The sequence below is a fragment of the Colias eurytheme genome, chromosome 6 (genome assembly GCF_061535395.1).
Source record: "Colias eurytheme isolate Ceu_HAF_F1 chromosome 6, ilColEury1 Martin Lab GWU primary, whole genome shotgun sequence".
Lineage (NCBI taxonomy): Eukaryota > Metazoa > Arthropoda > Insecta > Lepidoptera > Pieridae > Colias > Colias eurytheme.
In genome coordinates, this window is record NC_142985.1 from 10,230,941 (window position 1) to 10,254,463 (window position 23,523).

The window sequence follows — 23,523 nt, forward strand, 5'->3', positions numbered from 1 at the left end:
ATCATTAGCTGTGAGCATTGCGCCGAACAGAACGTTGAGCATTCGCACATTCGAACGTCACTGTCGTCACATATGAAAATGCTTATACCAAAAGCATCGTATGTAAGAATCTGATTTTAGCATTTGTATGAACGTGATTTTCATAAAAATGTATTATTAATTGTATGGCATGTAACATAAATAAAGGAACGCCCGAGGAATAAAATTCTCCAGTTTTGTCAATGACTTTCTTTACTTTGTGTTGAAATTAAATGCCTTATTTCAGAACATAAAGATTAGTAAGTACTAAAGAAACTGAACAAAGGAATGGCTATCTTCATTTTAGAAGTTCCTCATAAATGAGCTAGTTTTAATTATATTTCTAGAAATTCTGTCGGCGAGAAAAATTCTTCATTCCTTATTTTAACAATAAAACTTGTGTCGGACTCAACAAAGGAAAACTAGGTACATATTTTAGTCTTCATAATATGCGATGTTAATTGTTTTATGCGTAGCTTTAAAATTTTAATTACTTTCAGCATTTTTCGTCGTCTGTATATAAATATTCAAACATTTTACGAAAATAGAGTGCACATTTCTTAAGTGTTAGAAATTTGAATTAGTACATTACTTATGTAATTAATGTTGGATGTATTCTGTGTGTGATGTGAAAAACTAATTATTCAAGATAATAAAAAGATGTATCGATATCTATACGATGCAATTGTCGAACATCGACAAAACAAAGATTCGACGAAAAAGGTCAAAGGTGTAAATTATAGTGAAATCTAATTATAATCTATTATTCTGTACATTACAGAGGAACCACAAATAACTCAGTAGGTACCCAAGGGAGGTCTTGTTTATTATAAAATTAACTCAAAATATTGTTACTGGTTTCCTGCGAGCCTTGTCTATATTGGGCCACGACTAGCGGAATAATTAACAAAGTTATAAGGGTTTATTGGTGTGCCCAAGGCTATCTTATGAACACCCTCGTTAGAGAAGCTGTAGACTGATTGTTTTTACCCCCTTATTGGCGTAATAATAGGATACCATTTGCTTTAATTAGAATACAAAGTGTAAATAATTTTATGCTGTCATTAGGCAAACGCAAACTCAAGATCATATTACTAAAAAATATATTTGTATTACATTAATAAAACAATTCCGAAATACATACTAATTTTATTATTATTAAAAAAAATGCTACACTGTTAAATTAAGCTCTGAAAAATAAATCTCAGTACAATTATATATTTTAGAAATAGCATCTTAACATTTTAGATCATTTAGCACCTATTACTTAATACGCCTTCTACGCCTGTAACTTTCTTAAACCGTATCACCCAAAACAGCTCCATATAAATTTCACGAAAATAGTTTTCATTACAGTCCCTGAGTTATCAACGACTTTCAAGTTCCATTGTATATATCTACAAGTGTGCGGCCGTGACCGTCCACTCGTGCCGTTGTTACAAGGTCCGCGATGATATCGGCTAATGGTGATATACATAATAATATGCTAGCTATCGACCGCTTGTAATCAATATCTGTAAGGGTATATTTTCATTATATGTGGAATTAGTTTTAATGCATTGCGTCATGCGCTTTAGTAAGTTTTATTGTCAAAGGGAAAACTGTAAAAATTATGAAGTTTAAATAAAATTAAAAATGAAAAAGAGATAGTTTAGGGACTCTTATTTAGACTGTGTTATGTGGATTATTCAATTTTAAGAATAGTTAGTAGGTAGTCAGGTTAGAAATGAAGTTTAGTCTAAATTATATGTAATACTACTAGCTTTCCGCCTGCGGCTTCGCCCGCGTTTTCAAAGAAAAACCTGTTCCCGCAGGATTTCCGGGATAAAACCTATCCTATGTCCTTTCTCGGGTATAAAAATATCTCCATACCAAATTTTATGAAAATTGGTTCAGTAGTTTAGGCGTGATTGAGTAACAGACAGACAGACAGAGTTACTTTCGCATTTATAATATTAGTATGGATATTTCACATTGTCATTCGTATTTAAATAACGCCCTGATTAAAACAGATACACACATCCAGTACAAATACAATACAATTAAAATCAATGACTATTACGTAATTATAATTCCTGTGTTGATGACGGCCCAATCAATTACTGCACGAATGCACAATTCACAAAACATTTCGTTGAACGATACATCGATGTGATAATTTGTTGCTACAGTTCGGCAATATAGCGTGGCGTGGTCGAGAGTGACATGTCAGCTTTGGGCACACAGCGGTCCCATTAGTTTGCAGTAACCGACGAATATACATAATTACATGACGAATATAGGTAAGCTGTTACATTAGATGGTTTTATAAATGACATGCAATATTTTATGAATATACTAGCTTTCCGCCTGCGTTTTAAAAAGAAAAACCCACATAGTTCCTGTCCCTGTGAGATTTCCGGGAAGAAACTTCTCGTTTGTGTGAATCCAAGTTACCCTCTAACTGTGTGCCAAATTTTATGAAAATCGGTTGAGCAGTTTTTTCGAGAAGAAGTTACAAACAAACATAGAAAACTTAGCATTTATAATATTAGCAGGATTTTCGTGGTTCCACGAAAACTATTTCAATAGAATTACAGTCTTCCAGACTAGAGAATTTCATCCATTCTACACGTTATGTTCACTTACCATCTCGCTTAGTTTGTTCCGACTGTGGCTTAGAAACTATGGTAATTTTATTATTTTTGGAGTTAAGCCACTAGTTCTGCTCTATGTAACATACCGGGATAAATTTAAAATTCCTCTTACGACCCCGAGACTTTTATTTTAAAACTTTTGTATAAAACGTCTCCTTTCTGTTTAAAGAACATTTACACTGTACTTTATATCCGAGTCACCTACTGAGGCAGATCCATTTTACTGTTTCAATGGCGGACTTTTCTCGGTGTAATATAAATATTTGCTGTTTTTAAATATATAGGTAATTTAGTACATAGGTACACGAGTATTACATTTACTTATTTTTGAAGTGAAACTTCTTTAGGCGCGTTTAGAGTAAAACTTCAAGGTCGCGTCATAGAGTAGGGCGACGATTTTGGTATCTTTGAATCTTGCCAAAGAAGTTTCACTTCTGACACGTGTGATCGGCACACATGCTCTTTTTATATTTTAATGCTCATACTTTTCCCTAGTATGTCCATTTAATTAAAAAATGCCTGAATGATTTTAACAGTATTATTCGTTATAACGAACTTTTGGTGATACCCACGCAAAATAATTGACGTGACATTTTCTGGCTACGGCAGCCGCAACAAAGCGCATAATTATGTTGTATCGACCGTCAGTGAGACCGTTAACTTTTTTATAATCTAATAATAAAGAAATAAATTAAATAAATATTTCAGACAATTTTCACACTCGGCACGATCTGATCCCATACTAAGCTTTCGCTTGTGCTATGGAAACCAGATGGCTGATTAATATACATAAAGAATTTTAAATAAATACTTATATAGATAATTAACACCCAAACATCTATGTTCATCACACAAATATTTGCCCTGGGTGGGAATCGAATCCACAACCAGTGGCTTTGAAGGCAGGATCACTACCAACCAAGCCAACCGGCCGGCCAGTGAAAATAATGATATGAATGTTTCCATAAAGCAATGGAAAATTCAATGTTGCTAATATTATAAATATAAATATTAATAAGAATGTTTGTTACTCTGTCACAAAAAAAACAGTTGATCGGATCTGTATGAAATTTGGTATAGAGATAGACGCATACGACGAGAGATGCCGCGGCTTTCAGCCTGTATAGTATATAATGCATAATAAGGATTTCAATACATCAACAAATAAGGCATTTCGGAAGGCACACTTAAATATTCTACTCGCAAACTTCAATTAGTGGGCAAATGTGCGTAATAGTACATTAAACGTTATTATTAATTATCACTGCTTCGAGTTTCCTTTGAGGCCTTTGTAAGCATTAATATCATATTATGTTTATGTTACGTCCCCTATCTAATCGTTTATTTAGCAGCTCTATTTATTTTATGAGTTACTGCGCTTCCTAATTATACTAATTAGTAGAAAAAGGCATTTTAAACATAATATAATCTAATATATAAAAATCACTTGTCACTGTCACATGTTAGTTTCCATACTCCTCCAAAGCGGCTGGACTGATTCTCATGAAATTTTCTGTACATAGCGGCTGGGTCTGAGAATCGGCCAACATATATTTTTCATACCTCTAAGTGATAAGATAAAGGCAGAAGAACGTTTACCGGGACAGCTAGTAATATATAAATCAATGAATTATCTTCTCTCATCATCTTCTATAAATAATAATTACAGAACAATATCAGACAACTTAATCAATAAGAGTTTTGATTCGATGACACGAAGGCATGTATTAGAAATAATTTTACTGTATACTTTTCCAGTAATAAAATTTAAATTCACGCAAATGACTTTAACCTCATAAAGTACTTATTTTTCTTATGCCAATTTCTAAACGCCAACCCTTTCCAGCACTTATGGATATTAAAAATTTATGTGCCGCTATTAAAGTACTGGAATATACAGGTAAAGCGCTTGTAATCGAATCGTACAGGCCAAGGGCGAAGATCCTCACGCGATACGTTTATGATTATTGGATTCCTAATATCCGGTTTGTGACATTATGTGCCTCAAATAAATGCAAAAGAGTATGCTTAATGTGTTTTTTATGCTTGGTGTAGAGGTTATATTTAGGTAAGTTGCATAATACATATTATTATATTAGAAACTAGTAACTACGCATCTCTAGTAATGCGTAGTTACTAGTATCTAATCTGCGGTTATGCTTTGTGTTTAGCTGTTGATAACCACTTAACATCGGGCGCACCTGCCCATAAAAATATGCGTGCCACCTAACAACCCGAAATTAAGACAGGATTGATATGTCATCCACGTTATTCTGCTTTTTTCTTAAACGAAAAAAAAACTCTGTAATTTTTTAAGTTCACTCAATACATACCAACTAAATATATTTCCAGTTGTGTTACCAGTGATGACCTACGGAACAGAGACGTGGCCTCTAACCCTGGGCCTTGTGAACAAGCTCAGCGTCGTCCAACGTGCTATGGAAAGGGCTATGCTCGGAGTTTCCCTACGAGATCGAATCAGAAATGAGGAGATCCGTGGGAGAACCGGAGTCACCGACATAGCTCGCCGGATTAGCACGTTGAAGTGGCAATGGGCGGGGCACAGTCCGTAGAACCGATGGCCATTGGGGCAGAAAGGTTCTGGAATGGAGGCCACGAACGGGAAGACGAAGCGTGGGACGACCTCCCACAAGATGGATAGACGACCTGGTCCGAGTGGCAGGGAGCCGCTGGATGCAGGCCGCCGGTGACCGGTCGTACTGGAAATCCTTGAGGGAGGCCTTTGTCCAGCAGTGGACGTCCCACGGCTGATAAAAAGAAATATATTTCCATGGTAAAACTTATAGACTACTAATTGGTATTAGACATTTGTTAGCTCCCTTTTCTTAGCATTGTTTCAATGATTTACATCTTTATGCTATTTGCGACATTTAATACCACCGCTTAAGTGCTTAGTAAATGTTAATTAATCATCGTTACAGGAGTGTTCTAGTCGCTTACACCTTCATATGGGGTATTATCAAATAAGAGATATTGTATTAGTTCCATACTTCATTCATCGTCAGCTAATGCTTAGTTAATGTTCTCGAATATTCTAAGAAAGCATATAAATGAATGATTAATTTTCTGAATGGAAATTTTAAAGCGAACAATATTAATTTCAATTTAATTTAATTGCAACGAGATCTGCTAGGCTAGGTGATAGCGGGAATGAAATAAGTTGTGAATTTATAAGACTTGTTTCTCAGCTGTTTGATAGACTACGATTTGATAAACAAAAATCTATTTTTTGTATTATAAATAAAATCAAATACATATTTGATAACGCTATCTCGATTCTATTTCTGAACATTGATTTATCTGTTTTGCAAATACCGTTTTCACATGAGTTTAGTTGCGTATATGGAGGCGATAAATGTGATATACGTTATACAAACGAGCTAGATTTGTCTCAAAAAGCTTAAATGTGAGCAAGTTTTTTACTTAAGAAAACTAGCGAAAAAAACTAACTTTTTATCTACGTAAAAAACTGGTTTTAAGCGCTAGTTTTTTTACAATATTTTTAACAGATAAGCTAGATCAGTGCTATATTTTTTTCCAATATGTTGAATGGAAACCGTGTTAAAAAATCTTATCATGTTTACAGGGTGTCCCACTGTTGGTATACTAAGCTCAAAGGAGGTTATAGTTTTGCATACGCTGAGTAAATAAAAAAAAACTTATAAAATTCCAGACGCAGTTTTTTTCAAATAGATGAATTCTTAAAACTCTTATGTGTCGACCCCTTACAAACAACCCGCCCAACTTTGCCACCCGCACGTGAGCTATCGTTTAAGATGATGTTTTCATAGGCAAAATGCTCACATTAGAGAAGCGGTATATGCCGGCTGCGCGAAGCTAGAAGAAAACGTGAATTTTCGAGAAAAATTTGGCAAACAATTTTTGACGTAATTTTGTTGTTTAAGTATTTTTTACGTGATCAGTGTATGCAAAACTACAAGTCCCTTCGCGCTTACTATATCAATAGTGGGACACCCTGTATAACCGTATTGCACACATAATAATTATTAATTTATTATTAATGTTAATTCTATTAATTAAGATTATAATTGTTAAGTAGTACTTATTTTTAATTTTAATGATGTTGATGTTTGGTAGATATGAGATTTGCTTTTGTTAATTTATAAAAGTTCACTGTCGAATTAGGTTAGAATCCTGTAATGATAGTAAGTTCTATGTGATGTTAATAAATAAATAAATAATAACTCATGTAGTTTATGATGTTTCTCTACTACTATAAAATATAGCTGTCATTATGAAATAAACTTTTCTGCGAGTCATTCTCAAACAAGCGGTACTATTCATTTAGCAGACCAATTTACAATTCGACTTCGTTAAAGTTTCGCACAAGCTCTTTGAAAGTTAAATATTGTAGTAGTTTCAGAGAGCGAGGAACTAAATGTAATGCTGAGAACACTCGCCATAAAATTGTGAAGTCTTAAGTAGCTCAGTTACCAATATTTGATTAAACGGCCATTTTCAAATGCACATTCGTGAAATACCTCATTATTGCATGGAATGTTTTTGTGAAATAGTTGTATAATATTATGCTGAAAGCGGTTTATTGTATTGGGGATGCGGAGGGGAATTTTTTTATAATATTAGGATATGATAAGGAAATTTCTATAAGATTTAGCTACTCAATTTTCTCCTCTACGCCATTATAGAAACACAATAAAACTTTTTCCTTTTCATATCCCTTTGTAGTTCTTTTAATTAACGATTATTAGAATTTTCATACAAAATTAGAACAAAGACCTTTTCATAATATCCTATTGTAGATCGGTTCACGGAATAGGCCGGACTCTCAGTGGAGTTTCATTTGCAAGAATTGCGGACCTCAATATGACTTTTGCCATATTGAATAAATACCAGACAGCCTATAAACAGATATTGTCAACCAGTTTTGTGGTCCTCCCCCACCCCGGCTATGCGACAAATTGAAATTAAAATTAAACGTAAAACAAAAAAACATCATCAGTAAGCCAGTCATTTCACAAACGTGATCAATTAAATTATAGTTAGTGTGTGTGCTGTTTTATATTTGTTTATGATATATCTTGCTACCATAATTGTGTTATCAATCATTTGTACAAGAATTAGTTTGTAAATCGTCTTAGAAGTCTAGAAGTAGGTTCTAGAATGTAGTAATAGACTTCATGGTGCAAATGGTAGACCCTGAAATGGAGAAAAGTAAAACGTTTGAATGGATCGCTCCAGATGGCGGGTTTGGATATGTTATTTTAATAGCTGTTTCGATTAACTTGGTGAGTCTCAGTCTCAAAATATTTTTGATAAACTTACAAATGCAAATACTATAATTCAATAACTTTGGTTGCTTGTGATTAAGACTGTTAATTTAATTGACATATTATTAAAATGTAGAGTTTGTTACTTATGCTAGGATCAGTACACCTTTTGCTATTATATATATAAAAACTTTCATTCTAATGGGCAGATTATTGCAACATTGAAAGAGTCGCCTTATACACTACTTATCTGTTTCTCAATAATAGAAAAGGTTAAATTTTCTTGCTTGTATTGAAATGAAAAAAACTTGCTAATCCTGTAGCTTGAGTTAAACGCCCATGTGTTAAATGAAAGCAAATTAAGTATAAATCATAACACAGTTATATTTAGTACCTAAACATAATTTGTTAGCCAGAGAAGTTTCATGAAATAAAGCAACTCATGCTAAATAGTAAATTACTCACTGTTCTAGTTTTCGAAACAAAAGCTTGTTTTACTAGAAACTTTTATTTATCCACACTGCAGTATAATTTAAACGATAAAAGCGAAACGTGACTAGTTTCACCAAAATACATTTCAACTTCCCTGGGATGAGAGGTTATAGAAATATTCATGTTTTAGAATATATTCAGTAGTTTTTTCTGCACATATTCATATGTGTGAAGGATTTCGGCTTACTAAAATGGTGCTTTGAAGCGAGGGTACATCGTGAACTTCAGGGCTTTTGTTCTTAACGTTTTTATAGATACTAAATTCCTTAAAATAACATTCCATTTCTACTCAATGTTAACTGTGTTTGGAAGTTTAATTTAATAGAGAGATAATAGAATCGATCTCAAATAATAAAAAAAAAAATTAAAATTCGTTTGTCTACTTCAAAATATTTTTTTTTCGTCTTCAAGCCTTGATATTGCTTCACCTTCACAAAACTTAATTTATTTCGTTGGCTGTAAAAATATAATTCCTGATGCTCAAGATCTAGAAGTCAATAAATTTGTTTTTGATACTTTTAGTGTTTTTTTATTCCAGCTCACGATTTTTTTTAGTTATATTTATTGCTTGTCAATTACTTGATTATAATACTATAATTTTTCTAAGAAATATATCAATAATATATAATTTTTTTGCTCAATTTCAGTCTATTTATAACATTTTCATAAACTGTTATGGACTTATATACAAGGAATACTTCGCGGAGTTGCACATGAATTCAACGGATATCACACTTTTGGGAGGAGTTTCGGCCATATGCTGTTCTATTTCATGTTAGTATAATATTAACAAATCCTAATTAATGAGACATTTTTAAATAATAGAAAGAAATCTATCACGAGGCGGGATTCCAACCTATAGTGTCTTTCGCCTATGTTCATATGAATCTATTATTCTATTCTAAAAAATTCTCATTTATAATACAGTTGAATGTTATAAAACAAAGTAACAAAGTCCTAACTAACATAAAATTCAAATAACAGGAAATATTTCAATGTGGAAAACCCAATAATTGAAATATTATTGGGTTTGTTGGAATATTTAAGAGAATCTGAAGTACTATATATAAATAGATATACTATAATTTTATCAATAAAACTATTTAATACAATCATTGATAAATTATTGGAAAAAATATACAATATGACATAGTACATCCTTCTTTTGAATAACATAAATTACTGAAAATAGTCTTGTATTAACTAATCATTTTATGTTTGGACGTTTTAGGTTTCTTTACAGCGCCATTATTAAGGATGTTATCGACACGAAAAGCTTTTTTAATAGGAGCGGTTTTTTTTAACTTTGGTATGTTTTGCACTGCATTTGCTCGGAGCAAGGTTATATTCTTCGTATTCCAAGCAATCATTCAGGTATGTACAAAAGCATACAGGTAATAAATGATAGAATGATATTATTTCTATAGATTTTAAGTTTTATATTGTTAAAAAAATCCACGAAATGGTTAACTCATAAAATATTTAGTTTTAATTTTTTTATATGAGAATTATTATTATCTTATATATATATATAAATCTCGTGTCACAATGTTTGTCCTCAATGGACTTCTAAACCACTTAACCGATTATAATAAAATTCGCACACCATGTGCAGTTTGATCCAACTTGAAAGATAGGATAGTTTAAACATGTAGGTATCACGGGCGAAGCCGGGACGAAACGCTAGTGTATTATAAATATTTATATCTTTGGAACCATGCGTTATGCAAAAAGACATTCGACGTTCTGTCCTGATACTTTTGGAGAGGATGGATATTAGGTATGGTATTCGAGATGTTCCGTTATTTTTTTTAAACTACCTTGAAAATAGATTTCATTGTATTAAAATAAATGATCATATTAGCGACGACTTATATAAACTCTCTATGCAATTTAAACCTTGCCAACGGCTCAATTATTAGTTTTGCAGACGACAGTGGGTCGACACTTAGAACATCATTTTGGTTATGCTTACATTATCAAGGAATTTTAAACTTCATGCCATTGATTTGAAGTTCAAATTATTTAATACTTTTCCAAGTGCTAACATTGGTCCAATATGCCACCATTAACCATTTACAAAAAAACATATTTCTAATGTTGGTCTCTCCGAATTCTTGTCGATGGTTAAGCATAGACATTAGACAAATTGATGTTGATTTGTTGTTTGAATTCAAAATTACGTTGTCGTATTGTTGTTTTGTCCACCAAAATGTCCATGGAAAATTCCATCTATCTCTATCCACCAAATATCTATCCATTTGTTCTTCGTATATCGTAGATTTTGTTATTTAAGCTGCATACAGGAGAAAAAAGTGCTATGTGTAAATTGTGATTTGAGACACTAATATTTGCGATAATAAATATAACCCAATGACTGTTTTTAAAGGAAGATAAAAGAATAATTACATAACAATTTATGAGAAAATGGCTCTAATACATGTTCTGGCTGTAGAATCAATTGGAGAGGAGATATTATGTACAAATAAAACAACGGCTCTTAGTTCCTATACATATTTCCAATATGGCAAACCCCTTTAGTTTCTGTGATCTGTGGGCAAACCAAACGGCAACGATATTAATTATTAATGTATCGAAATTTAGAACCAGATTATACAACAGAAATCCCGAAAAATATTATAAGAAAAAGTATTAAATGTGAATCTGGTTGTATTTACATACTAACCAAGCCGGATTAAGTCCTACATGCTTAACAACTAATAATAATCTATGCTATACTAATATTATAAAGCTGAAGAGTTTGTTTTTTTGTTTGTTTGAACACGCTAATCTCGGGAACTGCTGGTCCGATTTGAAAAATTCTTTCAGTGTTAGATAGCCCATTTATCGAGGAAGGCTTAAAATCATCTCGCTGAGACCAACAGGAGCGGAGCACTGCGGGTAAAACCGCGGAGAACAGCTAGTTAAATGAGTTTTTATATTAAATAAAAAAATATATTTAATATTGCCTATATTTTAAATAAACTTATTGATTTTCAATACACAATCTTACCTTAGTCAATCACGCTCTTACGCTTGTGTGCGTGTGTGTATGAGTGCATACACACACGCACACACATATATTATACACACGCACGTACGCTCATATCTATTAAACTTGAAATATATAATTAAAAATTTTGTGTAAATAATAGCTAAATTATCTAAATCGATATTTAAGTTAATATTATGCTATAGTTCTGTTATTAATTATCATTGTGTCATTAAGGAAGGTGGACCCCAAAATACAGGCTGTCCTTGTTTGGGGTCCAAATGTCACATGTCTGTACCTAACTCACAAATCGGTCAGTAATTAATGATTTTTATTTAAACTCATAAGTTACCTGTCGGAAATGATTTGATTAGAATATTTTTAAAATAAAATTAAAACTATAATATTATGTATGCTCTATCTGTCTATCACATACGTAGGTACTAAATCGTTGAATAATTAATATAAATATTCTACTAATTAATATTTATTAAGGTTTTGTTTTTAATGATTTCATTTTTTATTTATTTCCATTACTTCTAGAATATTGGTATCGGCCTTATATTTATCATTTCAAATACAGTATTGAACGAATATTTCGTGAAGAAACGCTACCTTGCTGTAAGCATAACACAGACAATGGCTGGTAAATGTTCTTGAAATATTTTTGAATTTATTTTCATTTTGAGATTACAAAACAAATAATAAAATGTTAATAATATTGTTTCAGCTTTATCATCATTTATAATGCCGCAAATTTTACAATTGACATCACAGAGTTATGGCTACAGAGGTTCGGCTATTTTTGTGTGTGCTGTGTCTGTTCATATGATAGCGGCTGGTGCTCTTATGCAACCAATCTCTTGGCATTTGAGAAGAGTCGAAGTATCTCGTGATGAGAATGGTATAGTTAAATATCACCTATTAATGCAGGTACATAGGGTTTTGTGAATGACACTGGCCAGATGTAAGTCAACGACGTCACATTTTATTAATAGTTTTGCTTCTGGGATACGCCGGTTCATTTCATTGAAACACAATCAAGAAATTATGTAAGGAAAATGACAATTTTCCTTCAGCGTAAATATAGAAAATATATTATGTGTCAAATAATTATGGTATAAATTTTACTAAGACACAGCATTTCCATAATTTCCACATGAAACGGATTTGTTTTTCCTTGCAGAAATAAAGTTACTCGTAAAAGAGGGCAACGAGGCGGCAAAATCACAAAACGATGATGATATAGATAAAACAAGACCAGACAGAACTTTGCACGATGAATTCATATCTGATAAAAAACATGGAATTAAGTAAGTGACAGTCTATTGAACAAATATTTGATTATTCTAACTCATAATTTAGTTTACAAATATACAAAACTTAGAGCTGTAGAATTCCTTTTCCAAAAATATAACAAGAACACCACTTTATAAAAGCGAGCAAAGAAAAGTAGTTATTCCTATTATATTATAATCCAATTAATTGTACTCTCTTTTTCCTATATAATCCAATTAATTGTACTCTCTTTTTCCTATATAATCCAATTAATTGTACTCTCTTTTTCCTATATAATCCAATTAATTGTACTCTCTTTTTTAAATCCAAAGTAGTTATAAGGTTTCTTCTGTGCAATTTAGTGAAGAGAAAATAAACAGAAAAAAAATCTTCTTTCATAGATGCCAATTGAAGAATTTACTTGATTTTGAACTGATAAAAACGTTCACATTATCAATAGAGTGCATTGGTCCATCTCTGGGTTTAGCAATAGATGTCACATATCTCTATATGCTGCCTCAGGCTTTGCAATCATATGGTTGGAACGAAGTAAGTTTTGTTTTTAAATTAATTTATATATGTCGCTGGTTAATGAGGATATCAGACATTGTATGAAATCCATAGGTTAATTTTAGTATTTTTACGATAAATCAATAAACATTTTTAGTAAAAAAACGTATACAAGACTATTCGACAACTTCTATGATTTCGAGAAATCTCTGATATTCTCATTTCCCTGCGACTATGCAATATATAAATAATCTTATCTAATAAACACAATGCGAATGTAGTGCAAATATTAAACGTTACTCTAAGCAAATATTGAGTGGTATAATTAAAAATATCTACTTTAGCATCATTGTTTCACAATTGAAAATTTAATGGAATTTTCTTTTGTGGATGAATTCAATACAAAATAATTGGAATTCAAATATCCAATGATAATCGCCTTTCATTTCCACTAAATTGAATAATGGGACCACTTTGTTGTTAATCATCAAATTCAATATACTTCATTAAGTATTATACTTTATCAAATGTATAAGTAGTATCTTTCATTATTAAAATATATTTATGATTTGAAAAAACAATTTATTTTTCAAGTGAGTTTTATACGAAATCAAGACACAGACAAGCTTTTGTTGTCTGTTGGACTTGTGTTTAAACAAGATAATCTATTGTATTTTGAACCTAATTTTCATTTGAACATAATATTTTCGCTGAATAACAGAGGAATTGATTAAAAATGTTGATATAGGTGAATTTATTATGAGTATGTTACGCGTATAAACAATTCGCTAGTTAGCAAAGAAAGAATAGGAGAAAATAGAACCTCGAAAGCTTCATACTAACATTGAAGCTAGCCTAAGAGTTGGTAATTCATAAAGCATATAATTGATTTGTATTAATTTAAAAGTTGTTTTAACCCTTATTTCGACAGAGAAGGTGATAGTAAACTTATTAAAATTTTATTGTATAACCTAGTTTCCATGGTTTTTCTAAACCTCCAAAAAAAGAAAAAAAAAATCTACCCCCCACCCTTATGGAGAAAAGCGATGTCCGCCACACCGGACATTATCGAATCTTAGTAAAAATGACTTGTCCGTCCTAGCGGACTTAATCGAATACGTGAAAGAAGTTGCATAGTATAAAGTAAAAGAATATAATAGTAAAAGAGCCTTTATTTTTTATAAAAGTACAAAGAAACTGTGAAAAAAAGTAATCTAAAGGTGAACGTACTACGGGAGGATCTTCAACTACTGCAGTATCTTCTATCTGGGCTCTATACAAAAAGGTACTCTGTTTCCATTTGTAAGAGAGGGAAAGCTTTTGAATTTGCTTGGGTCTCTTTTTTGTTACAACTGATGGTTCTCTGAGTCTTCTTTTTCTATGCACATGTGTTGGCAACGAGGGTAAAAACGATATAGAAGGTAAGTTTGCAAAATTGAGTTCCTGCGACTGGTTCGGGAAAACTTGCTCTATATTTGGACTCAAAGGCGTCGGGAAGTCGTATGTAAAGGTTAGATAGATAAGAAGTATCTAACAAGTTGATAGGTACTGAGAATAGATGTAATGTTTTGGTAATACCGACAAATCAAATCTTTTACCTTTCATACCATATTTCGACAAGGTCCGCCGTGACGGACAAGCTGTAAGACACAATAAATACAGGTGTTTCGACGAAGTCCGGTGTGGCGGACAAGTGAAAAACTCGATAATTATTAAGAATAACGTAAGCAAAAGCTATGAAATCGTATTATTTGAACGTTAGTAGACTAAATTCACAAAACACAAATAAAAAATCTACGCAACATAGGCAAAAAATAATATTTTTTAATAAATTACCTGAAAGACTTTCTTAGTGCGCAGTTTCGCCGACATTTTTTCGCCAACTGTCAAACTCTGGGTTATTACACGCAAAATTTATTTTTCTACTAAAATTTGATCGACCTCCCAATAGCTTAGTAGTTTTTTTGTTGCAAAAATAGAATTAGACGGGGCGGTGGATTTTTTTAAAGTACTTGTCCGGTGGTACGGACAAATTCGAAATAAGGGTTAATTTCACTTTCCAGGCGAATATGGCGTGGGCCTTCTCGTTGATCGCACTCGGTGATTTATTGATGAGGATTTTTCTAATTTTACTGAACAAATGGTTGAATAAATTAGGAAGCAGCAAAATGTATATTGCTGGCATGGTCGTTACTGTTTTAGCTCGATTGGGTATTTAACATTTTTATTATATTTTATAGTTCCAATTAATAGGCACTGGTTCTCGAGTTTAAGACAAGTTTAAGTTTAATAGTTTTTTCTAAAGATAGAAGAAGTGTTAAAAATTCGTTCCCCCTTTGCATCTCACCTTTATCTGTAAGGCCATCTATTTTTTATACTCTGATAAAGCAGAGATTTCAACTTTCTAGTAAATGTAGTTTTCCGATAATATTAAAATCGATTTTAAAAGATTTTTAAGTTAAGAACACCAAACCGAACTACCAATATCCTTTCAATGACTACTACTTCATCATAGTATTCTTTTCATAAGTTATCAATCCTAAAAAAATAATTAAAAATATATAATTCCAGGGATATCAGCATCCGACAGCTATGCAATCTCGCTGGCTTTATTCACACTGATTGGTGCGACTCGCTCGATAGTTTTCATAGGATTAGTGCTCGTGACGTCAGACGCTGTCGGCCCGGATAAGTTCTCAGATGCCATCGGAATTTGCATGTTGGCTTGTGGGATTCAGAACTTGTCATTGGCACCTATCATTGGTAAGGACTGATTGTCATTATTTAATAACTTTTAACAAAACCATACTACATAGTATAAAGTAAAGTCAATGACCGCGTCTATTTGTATGCTTAAATCTTTAAAACTACACGACGGATTTTACTGCAGTTTTTTTTAGATAGAGTGATTCAAGAGGCAGGTTATATTATAGTTTATAATTTATTAGCTTTTAGAAAAGCGGGCTAAAGCGCGGGCGGAAAGCTTGTAACACTAATCGATTTAAATTATGTTTATTTCTAAATGGGCCACCCCTGCCAAAAATTTCAATGTTAAAAAAAGACAATTGCAACAAAACAAATATTTGTCAGTCATTAGTAAAAAAGACTGAGTCATATTTTCCTTTCTCACGTGTTTGCTACTATAATAAATATCTGTAAAAGAATAAAAAGCCTAACAAAAATTTATGCACGACTATTATATAGTTTAACTACATTGTCATTTATCAGTTCTATAGACTTCAAATACCTATTGAAAGCACGAGCATTATTAATTTTTTGTATTTTCATTTTTCAGGAGCTATAAGAGATTATACCGGGAACTACACAATAGCATTAAATATTATGACCGCAATTTTTGCTATCATCGCACTAGCATGGATTATAAAACTTTGTTGTTTTAACAATACTGCAAAAAGAATCAAAGAAAACTCGAATAAATCATGATTTTATGTAAATTATATTTTTATTTTTATTTAGAGAGGAATTAAGCTGAACATATTTAGTTATTTTACTATATGGTAATTTGAGTATAAACCGAGTAAACACCAGAAAATTTTTTGATTAAAAAAATGAACATTTAATTTGACTGACCGGTTGGCTTGGTTGGTAGTAGACCTGCCTTCAAAGCCAGAGGTCGTGGGTTCGATTCCCACCCGGGGCAAATATTTATGTGATGAACATAGATGTTTGCTCTGTGTCTGGGGGTTAATTATCTATATAAGTATTTATTTAAAATTATATATATGTATGTTTATCAGCCATCTGGTTTCCATAACACCGTCCATAATAATTTCGGAGTTATTAACAATAAACGAAATACCTATTTTTTTTAAACTTAATTTGCCTATAACTTTTGCAATTTTTTGTGTGCTAATAAACATTTCCGATACATTTTTCTAGACGTCATTCCCAATCAAATGAGCTATCACACGTATTTTTAAGAGCCTTATCTCTAGTTTACGCCATTTTCAACTTATCAAGTAGACTATTAGTATCGGATCAGATCGTGCCGTGTGTGAAAATTGTCCTGAAATATTTATTTATTTTATTTAATTAAGTAATTCCTAGATTTTTGTAAAGCGTAGCTGACCGGAATGGCGCGAAGGATGCGGGTTCGAGTCCCGCCTCGTGATCGAATCTTTTCTATTCTTTATAAATTTATATTTATAAAGCATTTGAATGCCATAAAACCAAAAATATAAATTCAAGCGTAGCTTTGTGGAGCGCTTGTTTGTTAAGTAATTAAAAGTGTCTGAAAATAAAATTGAGGTAAAAATAAAATTTGCTATTGGTGGTTTCATTAGAATCATTTTTTTATATGCTTCAACAATATTCACCACTTTTGGATTAGTTTTTATAACATTATCCTAATCTTCTTTAGATGTTGATGGTCGTGGAAATTTATCTTTACCTAGAAATGTGTTCAGCGAAGTGGTATTAAAGAAAATAATAAAATCTTGATGAAATTCTAGAATAATATAATAAGAGGTATTATATTATTCTAGAATTTCATCAAGATTTTATAACATGAATAAAAAAATATTTCAAAAATAATATTTTATGACTTTTAAAATGCCAATGCAGTCCGTTAATTTAATTTTAATGCTAAAAAGATACTTAGATAAGATTAGTCTTTCTGTTCATTTTAATAATATTGCGATAAAGATTAGATAGAATATTATTAGAATCGAGAGCCATCGAAATACTCATAAAAAGTCTACTCATATAAGAATCTTAATTTTTATGGAAAATATTAAATTGCTATATTGCGTTCATAAGTCCGTTTGAGCAAGAACTATGTAAAAATTATCAATTATTATATCTATGAGATCGATTTGATATAGATAACTACAAAAAAAGACGGGTTGCACTCCGGGAGTGCCGGGAGAAGTGAAAACTTGATTATTAACGTTGAGCATGTTTGATATCCATCCGTCTTACGCTTTTTCGATCAGGTCACGTGTCCTGAGTCCTGACGCGAGTTTAAGATTTTATACCCAACGCCGCTAGAAGTTTTCACTTAAAAAAATAACACAAACAAGCTTTTGCAGATTTCCTTTTTAACCGCTTTTATTAGATTACTATTATCAGTGTGTAACCGACTCCTTTATACTCGATTTTGATCTATTTTAAACGGACAGATGTAAATTATGTACAATTGTACAGTGCACACTAATCAAGAATCACTGACAATCCAATAATTTTGAGTTAAAGAGTGTTTTTGAGTTTTAATTTATTTTATTAATACGTACCTACATCAAAACATAGTTTTCGGTTTCCGTGTTAAAATTAGTAGCTACATAGCAACGTTTAATTTTGACGGTTGGTATCTAATTATTACAGTGCTGAAATGCAAATATGGGTGGTACCGTGGAATACAATAGAGGTGCGATGTGAGCATGCGTCTAATGAATTTACATAAACCCAACGTGCAATGACGTACTGCAAATATCATTATGGGAATGGTATGCTAATGTTTGATGAAATGCTATTTGTTCTTTATGGAGCTTTGAAGGGAAAAGGTGTTGCTATTATATTACATGCGTTTCTCTCTTATTCATTCTGAGAAATAAGATGAAGATGAATACATAAATAACCTGTGTTTTAATTCGTAATAAATAAACACAATCGAAGATCTGGGGGCACGGTAGTGCCCCCGCCAAGACGAGCCAAGCGAAACGCACGGGCACTATCTACCTTTTCTCGAAGCGTTTCGACGTTTTTTTGAACCCTCATAACTTGGGTTTGGATTATGCTAGATCAACAAAAGCCACATATTTTGACTAAGGTGTAGAATTTGTGAAGTAAGGCCTTGTAGAGTTAGGGCGTGTAGTGTTAGAAGCTTGGCTCTACATGAGATCTGATAACTTTTTGACAGTGCGAGTCATATGGGCTCGTCTTGGCAACATTTTACATGAAAATGTTTTTGGTAGGATACATATTATAAACATGTTTGTATAATCATTTTAGCCCCATTTCCGTGTATTGTTAGTTTTGTGTGAGATCAGAGATGATTCGTCTAATTAATGACGATACTTTAATTTTTAATGATAATTTAAATAAACTAAGCTCTAGCTATTCTTTAAGAATAAAATATCCCACCAAAAACATTTACTTACATTTACTACCCAGATACTTCCAATTATTATCAGAAAGTGTTTAGATACAAATGGTTAATACTTCAACATAAAAAATGTTTCAGAAGCTATCTGCTGCATAGGTATAATTAAGATTTGCTACCAACTTTATCAAACTGTTCATTCATACAATCCGATTGATAAACTATATATTATGTTTGTGTAGCATGACGATAAAGTTTTCTCATAACATTCTTCCTACAACATTATTCAGAAGAAAGGCTAGAAAGTGTTGACAAAACATTTTTAGTTCAGCCGATGGACATTTTCGCTTGTACTCTGATAGTAAGCACTCTGTGGGCGGACTGCCAAATGATATTCGTACTATACTTGTTAGAAGATAGCTTTTATATGTATCTACATATATGTGAACAACGGTTTCTAATATTGATTTTATTGTTTGAAAGTTTTCTTGCTTTTAAGAGTCATCATGTGTCTTGTAATTGAATGAGTTGTTTTAAAATAGAAAAATCCTCAGGCTTCGAAATTAACTTAAATTTTACGTGTTACAAAAAATTTAATTAGATTTTTTTTTATTTGGAAAACCTGTAGGATTCGTAAGAGTCATAACAATTTTTACAAAATTTACTTTGTGGGTACTCTATTTCTTTTATAAGGTGTTAGGGCATCACTTGACAGCGATTTCGCCTGATGAAAGCTGAGGTGTGGCGTACGATGGAGTGCGTTTCCGAAGGTACTCGTACACTCTTCTTTGGAAGAGTGTTAATTATTCAATCATTTAATGCATGTTACATAAATAAATGATTATAAAATATTATAACAGGTACCTTATTTCATTTTATAGATAGAAATCTATGTAATACGCAGGTAGAACAGCTATTCAAGCTTTCTAAATTTTTCATTTCAACGAATTAAGGTAATAATATTCTCAAATCGTTTTGCTCGTTTATTGATTGAATCATTAATGTCACTTCTTTATGAATATTAAATTTATCAAATATTTATCAAATGCCAAAACTTGTCTTTATTAAACGAATATAAAGTTTGGAATTTCATTTTATATGCATCTACAAAAAAGCTTACAATGACTCTAGTTTATTTTTATGTGCACTGTCACTATTTACCAGTGATTTATATATCTGGTATTTCCTTGTTATAGTCTGCTACAGTGGGAGTCAAGTCATTTTCTGTACAAATTGCTGCTTACAATAAAGATTAATAATAATTCCGTTTCTAAATGATAGCATATTTCAAGATTTAATTATCATAATATGATAATCTACGATGATAACTATAATAAAAATATTTTTATTGTATGACATTCATGGTCGAGCAATTTGCAAAAAGTAATTTTTCGTCACACATAATATTTCTCTAAATTATTGCCCAATGATTATAACTATAAGGTTTTCCTTATTGATTGACTAGGTACAATTTAAATGAACGTATTCTTAAGCTAATATAAATATTTTGAAAATTTAATTGGAAATGTTAAGAACAAGAAGAGACAAGAAAATGTATTGAAATAAGTAATAGGACATTAAATAACAGGGTCTGTAGGGAGTCGGAAAAATCTAAGCTCCTGCAGATAGTATTAGAGCAAAGTCCACCGTGATTATTATTGGCTTGAGCTGAGCGTAGGCTTTATAAAGCCTTTTATACATAATCACGGATTCTCAGAAAAGAAGCTTCGAAGAAACTAGCAATATTGTGTTTAAAATATATTCTACTAGTGGTCCGCTCCGGCTTCGCCCGTGGTACATATTTAGTTCATCCAATTTTCAGCTAAATCGGTTCAGCCGTTCTTGAGTTATAAGTGGAGTAACTAACACGACTTTCTTTTATATATATATAGATATACATATAGATATAGATAACCTATCGACTGTTAACCAATATTTGTCAGTGGAATGTAAATGTCATTTACTTCGAGTGGTTAACATGAAAACCCGATAATCATATATTTTGTTCATCCCGGCTCCAAGAGATTCACGAATTTTTTGTCCGTTTTGATCATCCTAATCAAAGTAGTAACAAATCCATCAAACCAAAATTCGTACAGTGGTGCTTGAGTTATAAGTATACTAACCCGACTTTCTTTTAAATAATAATATGATTGTAAAGTAAATCGCTACACGATATCAATATCTCAACATATTCCGAACATCACAGAGAAAATTCAAATACCGGAGGCAATAGTAAATATGACTTGACCCGCTGGAACTTTGGAGCTGACTTCGTCACTCGATCTGTGAAACTGTAAAATCACTTTCCTTAAATTCCTCTCTATTCTCGCTTCGTGAAATTCCACTGTTCGCTTGAGTTTCATCAAAGGCGAACTGGGCACAAATTTGCAACGTTCGGATTAAATTTTGAGCCGTTTCTTTATAGACTAGAATTAAATATAGATATTGACTATACTTACATACTATATTTTGTACGTTATTTATCTTAAATTTTAAGGAAAATGCAAATGATAAATTGAATTATTTATTAATGTTAATATGTATTTATATCGGACTAGCTTCCGCCCACGACTTTGTATGTGCATCCCCGTTTTTCCCCGTTCGCACAAGAATTTCGGGAAATCCTTTCTTAGCGGATGCCTACTCCTAACATCTACCTGCATGACAAATTTCGGCCCGATACGTCCAGTGGTTTGGGCTGTGCCTTGATAGATCACTATATCAGTCACATTTGAGTTTTATATATATAGATATAGATGCTGTTGACTGCATCTTTGCATGTTATCTCAACAACGTTTCAATTTTATGTATGTAAAACTAACAAAGTAACGATTATGTTTACATAAGCGCATAATATTGGTGAATTTGTTACTATTATAATAACGAACATTGGTGTCTCTATTTCATTTATAATAAGAAATGAATATGTTGGTAAGCACATAACTCGAGATCGGCTGAACCGATTTAGTTATTTTTTTTATAATAAGCCTTGAAGTACGAGGATGTTTTTTATAAAGAGAAAACGTAAACATGTACCACGGGCGAAGCCGGGGTTGACCGCTAGTTTTGTAATAAAAGGCTCCTTCTTTCTTTCAATATAGCACAAGATCATCAACTTCTTCATGAAAGTGCGCTATAAAGGGACTTGTATGACTTACAAAAACTTTTAGGACTAAGAATACTTACATATTACTTATCCCATTCTGTGATTGTGTGTAATAAATCAAAATGAGTTACGCAGACGCTGTCTCACAATATATTATGCAAGCTCGGCTTTCAGTGTAAATTTTGTATAAGCTTTGTGATATTAGAAGAGTGTTATTTATGAAGGTGAACTGCAGGTTATTTGCTGAAAGGGAATACAATACGTAATATAGTTATCACTATTATTACTTATAGTATATCACTGCTTCGTCTAGACATAAAACAAGCTTAGATAAGGCTGACGTGTTAACGTTTTCTCAAAATTTAAAACGTTAATAAATTATTAATCTCACTAGTAGATTTTTAAACACACCCTTATAGTAATTATTATTCTCAATACTCAATACGGGTATTTTCAGTATTTAATTTTCGGTCTTCTATACTAATATTATAAAGAGGAAAGGTTTGTATGTATGTATGTATGGTTTTCACGCATAAACTACTGGACCGATTTTGATGAAATTTGGCACAGATAATCTTTAGACCCTGAGAAAGAACATAGGCTACCTTTTATTGCGAAATATGTACCACGGGCGTAGCCGGGGCGGACCGCTAGTATTTTATAAAGATATAAGTATTTAAATAAATATAACATCTTGAATACTCTATATCTATTATAATCGCTATTGAGAGATCTTTATGACATATTCACACGACACTTCATATTTTTATCTGCAGAAATACTGTAATAGAAATACTGTAAGAAAAAATAAGGGTAGGGTAAATAAGGGTAGTTTATATGAGCATGTACATAATGTATTAATTATAATAAAAATAGTGTTAAAAACGTATTATAGAAAAACTATAAAATTGCTCATTATATTATAATGTTTTATCACTTCAAATACTACGATAATGTGCTGTTACTAATTTAAATAACACCTTATTTAATTGACGTAATTATGTATTTGTAGTTAGATAATATAAATAGCAAATTCATTCTCAAGGAAGATTGTTTAACGAGGTAAGTATGGTTTCGTTTCATTTATAATTTATAAAATAATTATATTTATAAAAAGTAGAAAACTTCTGATAATTACTTTTAATATTAAGTTCTTG

General features: G+C 31.8%; 2 protein-coding genes across 3 annotated transcripts in view; one reads left to right on the top strand and one right to left on the bottom strand.

The window, feature by feature from the left end:
• The window catches only part of kcc (solute carrier family 12 member kcc), a 270,331-nt gene that overhangs the window by 96,916 nt on the left and 149,892 nt on the right, over positions 1-23,523 (bottom strand). The gene's annotated exons all lie outside the window — the stretch shown is intronic.
• Positions 7,655-16,654, top strand: LOC149907992 (monocarboxylate transporter 13-like). Its single transcript, XM_090103120.1, has 10 exons — positions 7,655-7,942; positions 9,064-9,190; positions 9,648-9,790; positions 11,952-12,054; positions 12,139-12,312; positions 12,595-12,721; positions 13,088-13,235; positions 15,260-15,407; positions 15,768-15,959; positions 16,492-16,654. The coding sequence occupies exons 1-10, from the start codon at positions 7,835-7,837 to the stop codon at positions 16,638-16,640; spliced, it is 1,419 nt and encodes a 472-aa protein (XP_089959246.1). The 5' UTR covers positions 7,655-7,834; the 3' UTR covers positions 16,641-16,654.

What these genes read in the sequence shown, in the direction of transcription:
- LOC149907992 (XM_090103120.1), top strand. Translation starts at nt 7,835, where the DNA reads ATGGTGCAAATGGTAGACCCTGAAATGGAGAAAAGTAAAACGTTTGAA. An exon ending in TAGCTGTTTCGATTAACTTG is followed by an intron (nt 7,943 to 9,063) that starts GTGAGTCTCAGT and finishes GCTCAATTTCAG; the next exon opens with TCTATTTATAACATTTTCAT. An exon ending in AATCATATGGTTGGAACGAA is followed by an intron (nt 13,236 to 15,259) that starts GTAAGTTTTGTT and finishes TTCACTTTCCAG; the next exon opens with GCGAATATGGCGTGGGCCTT.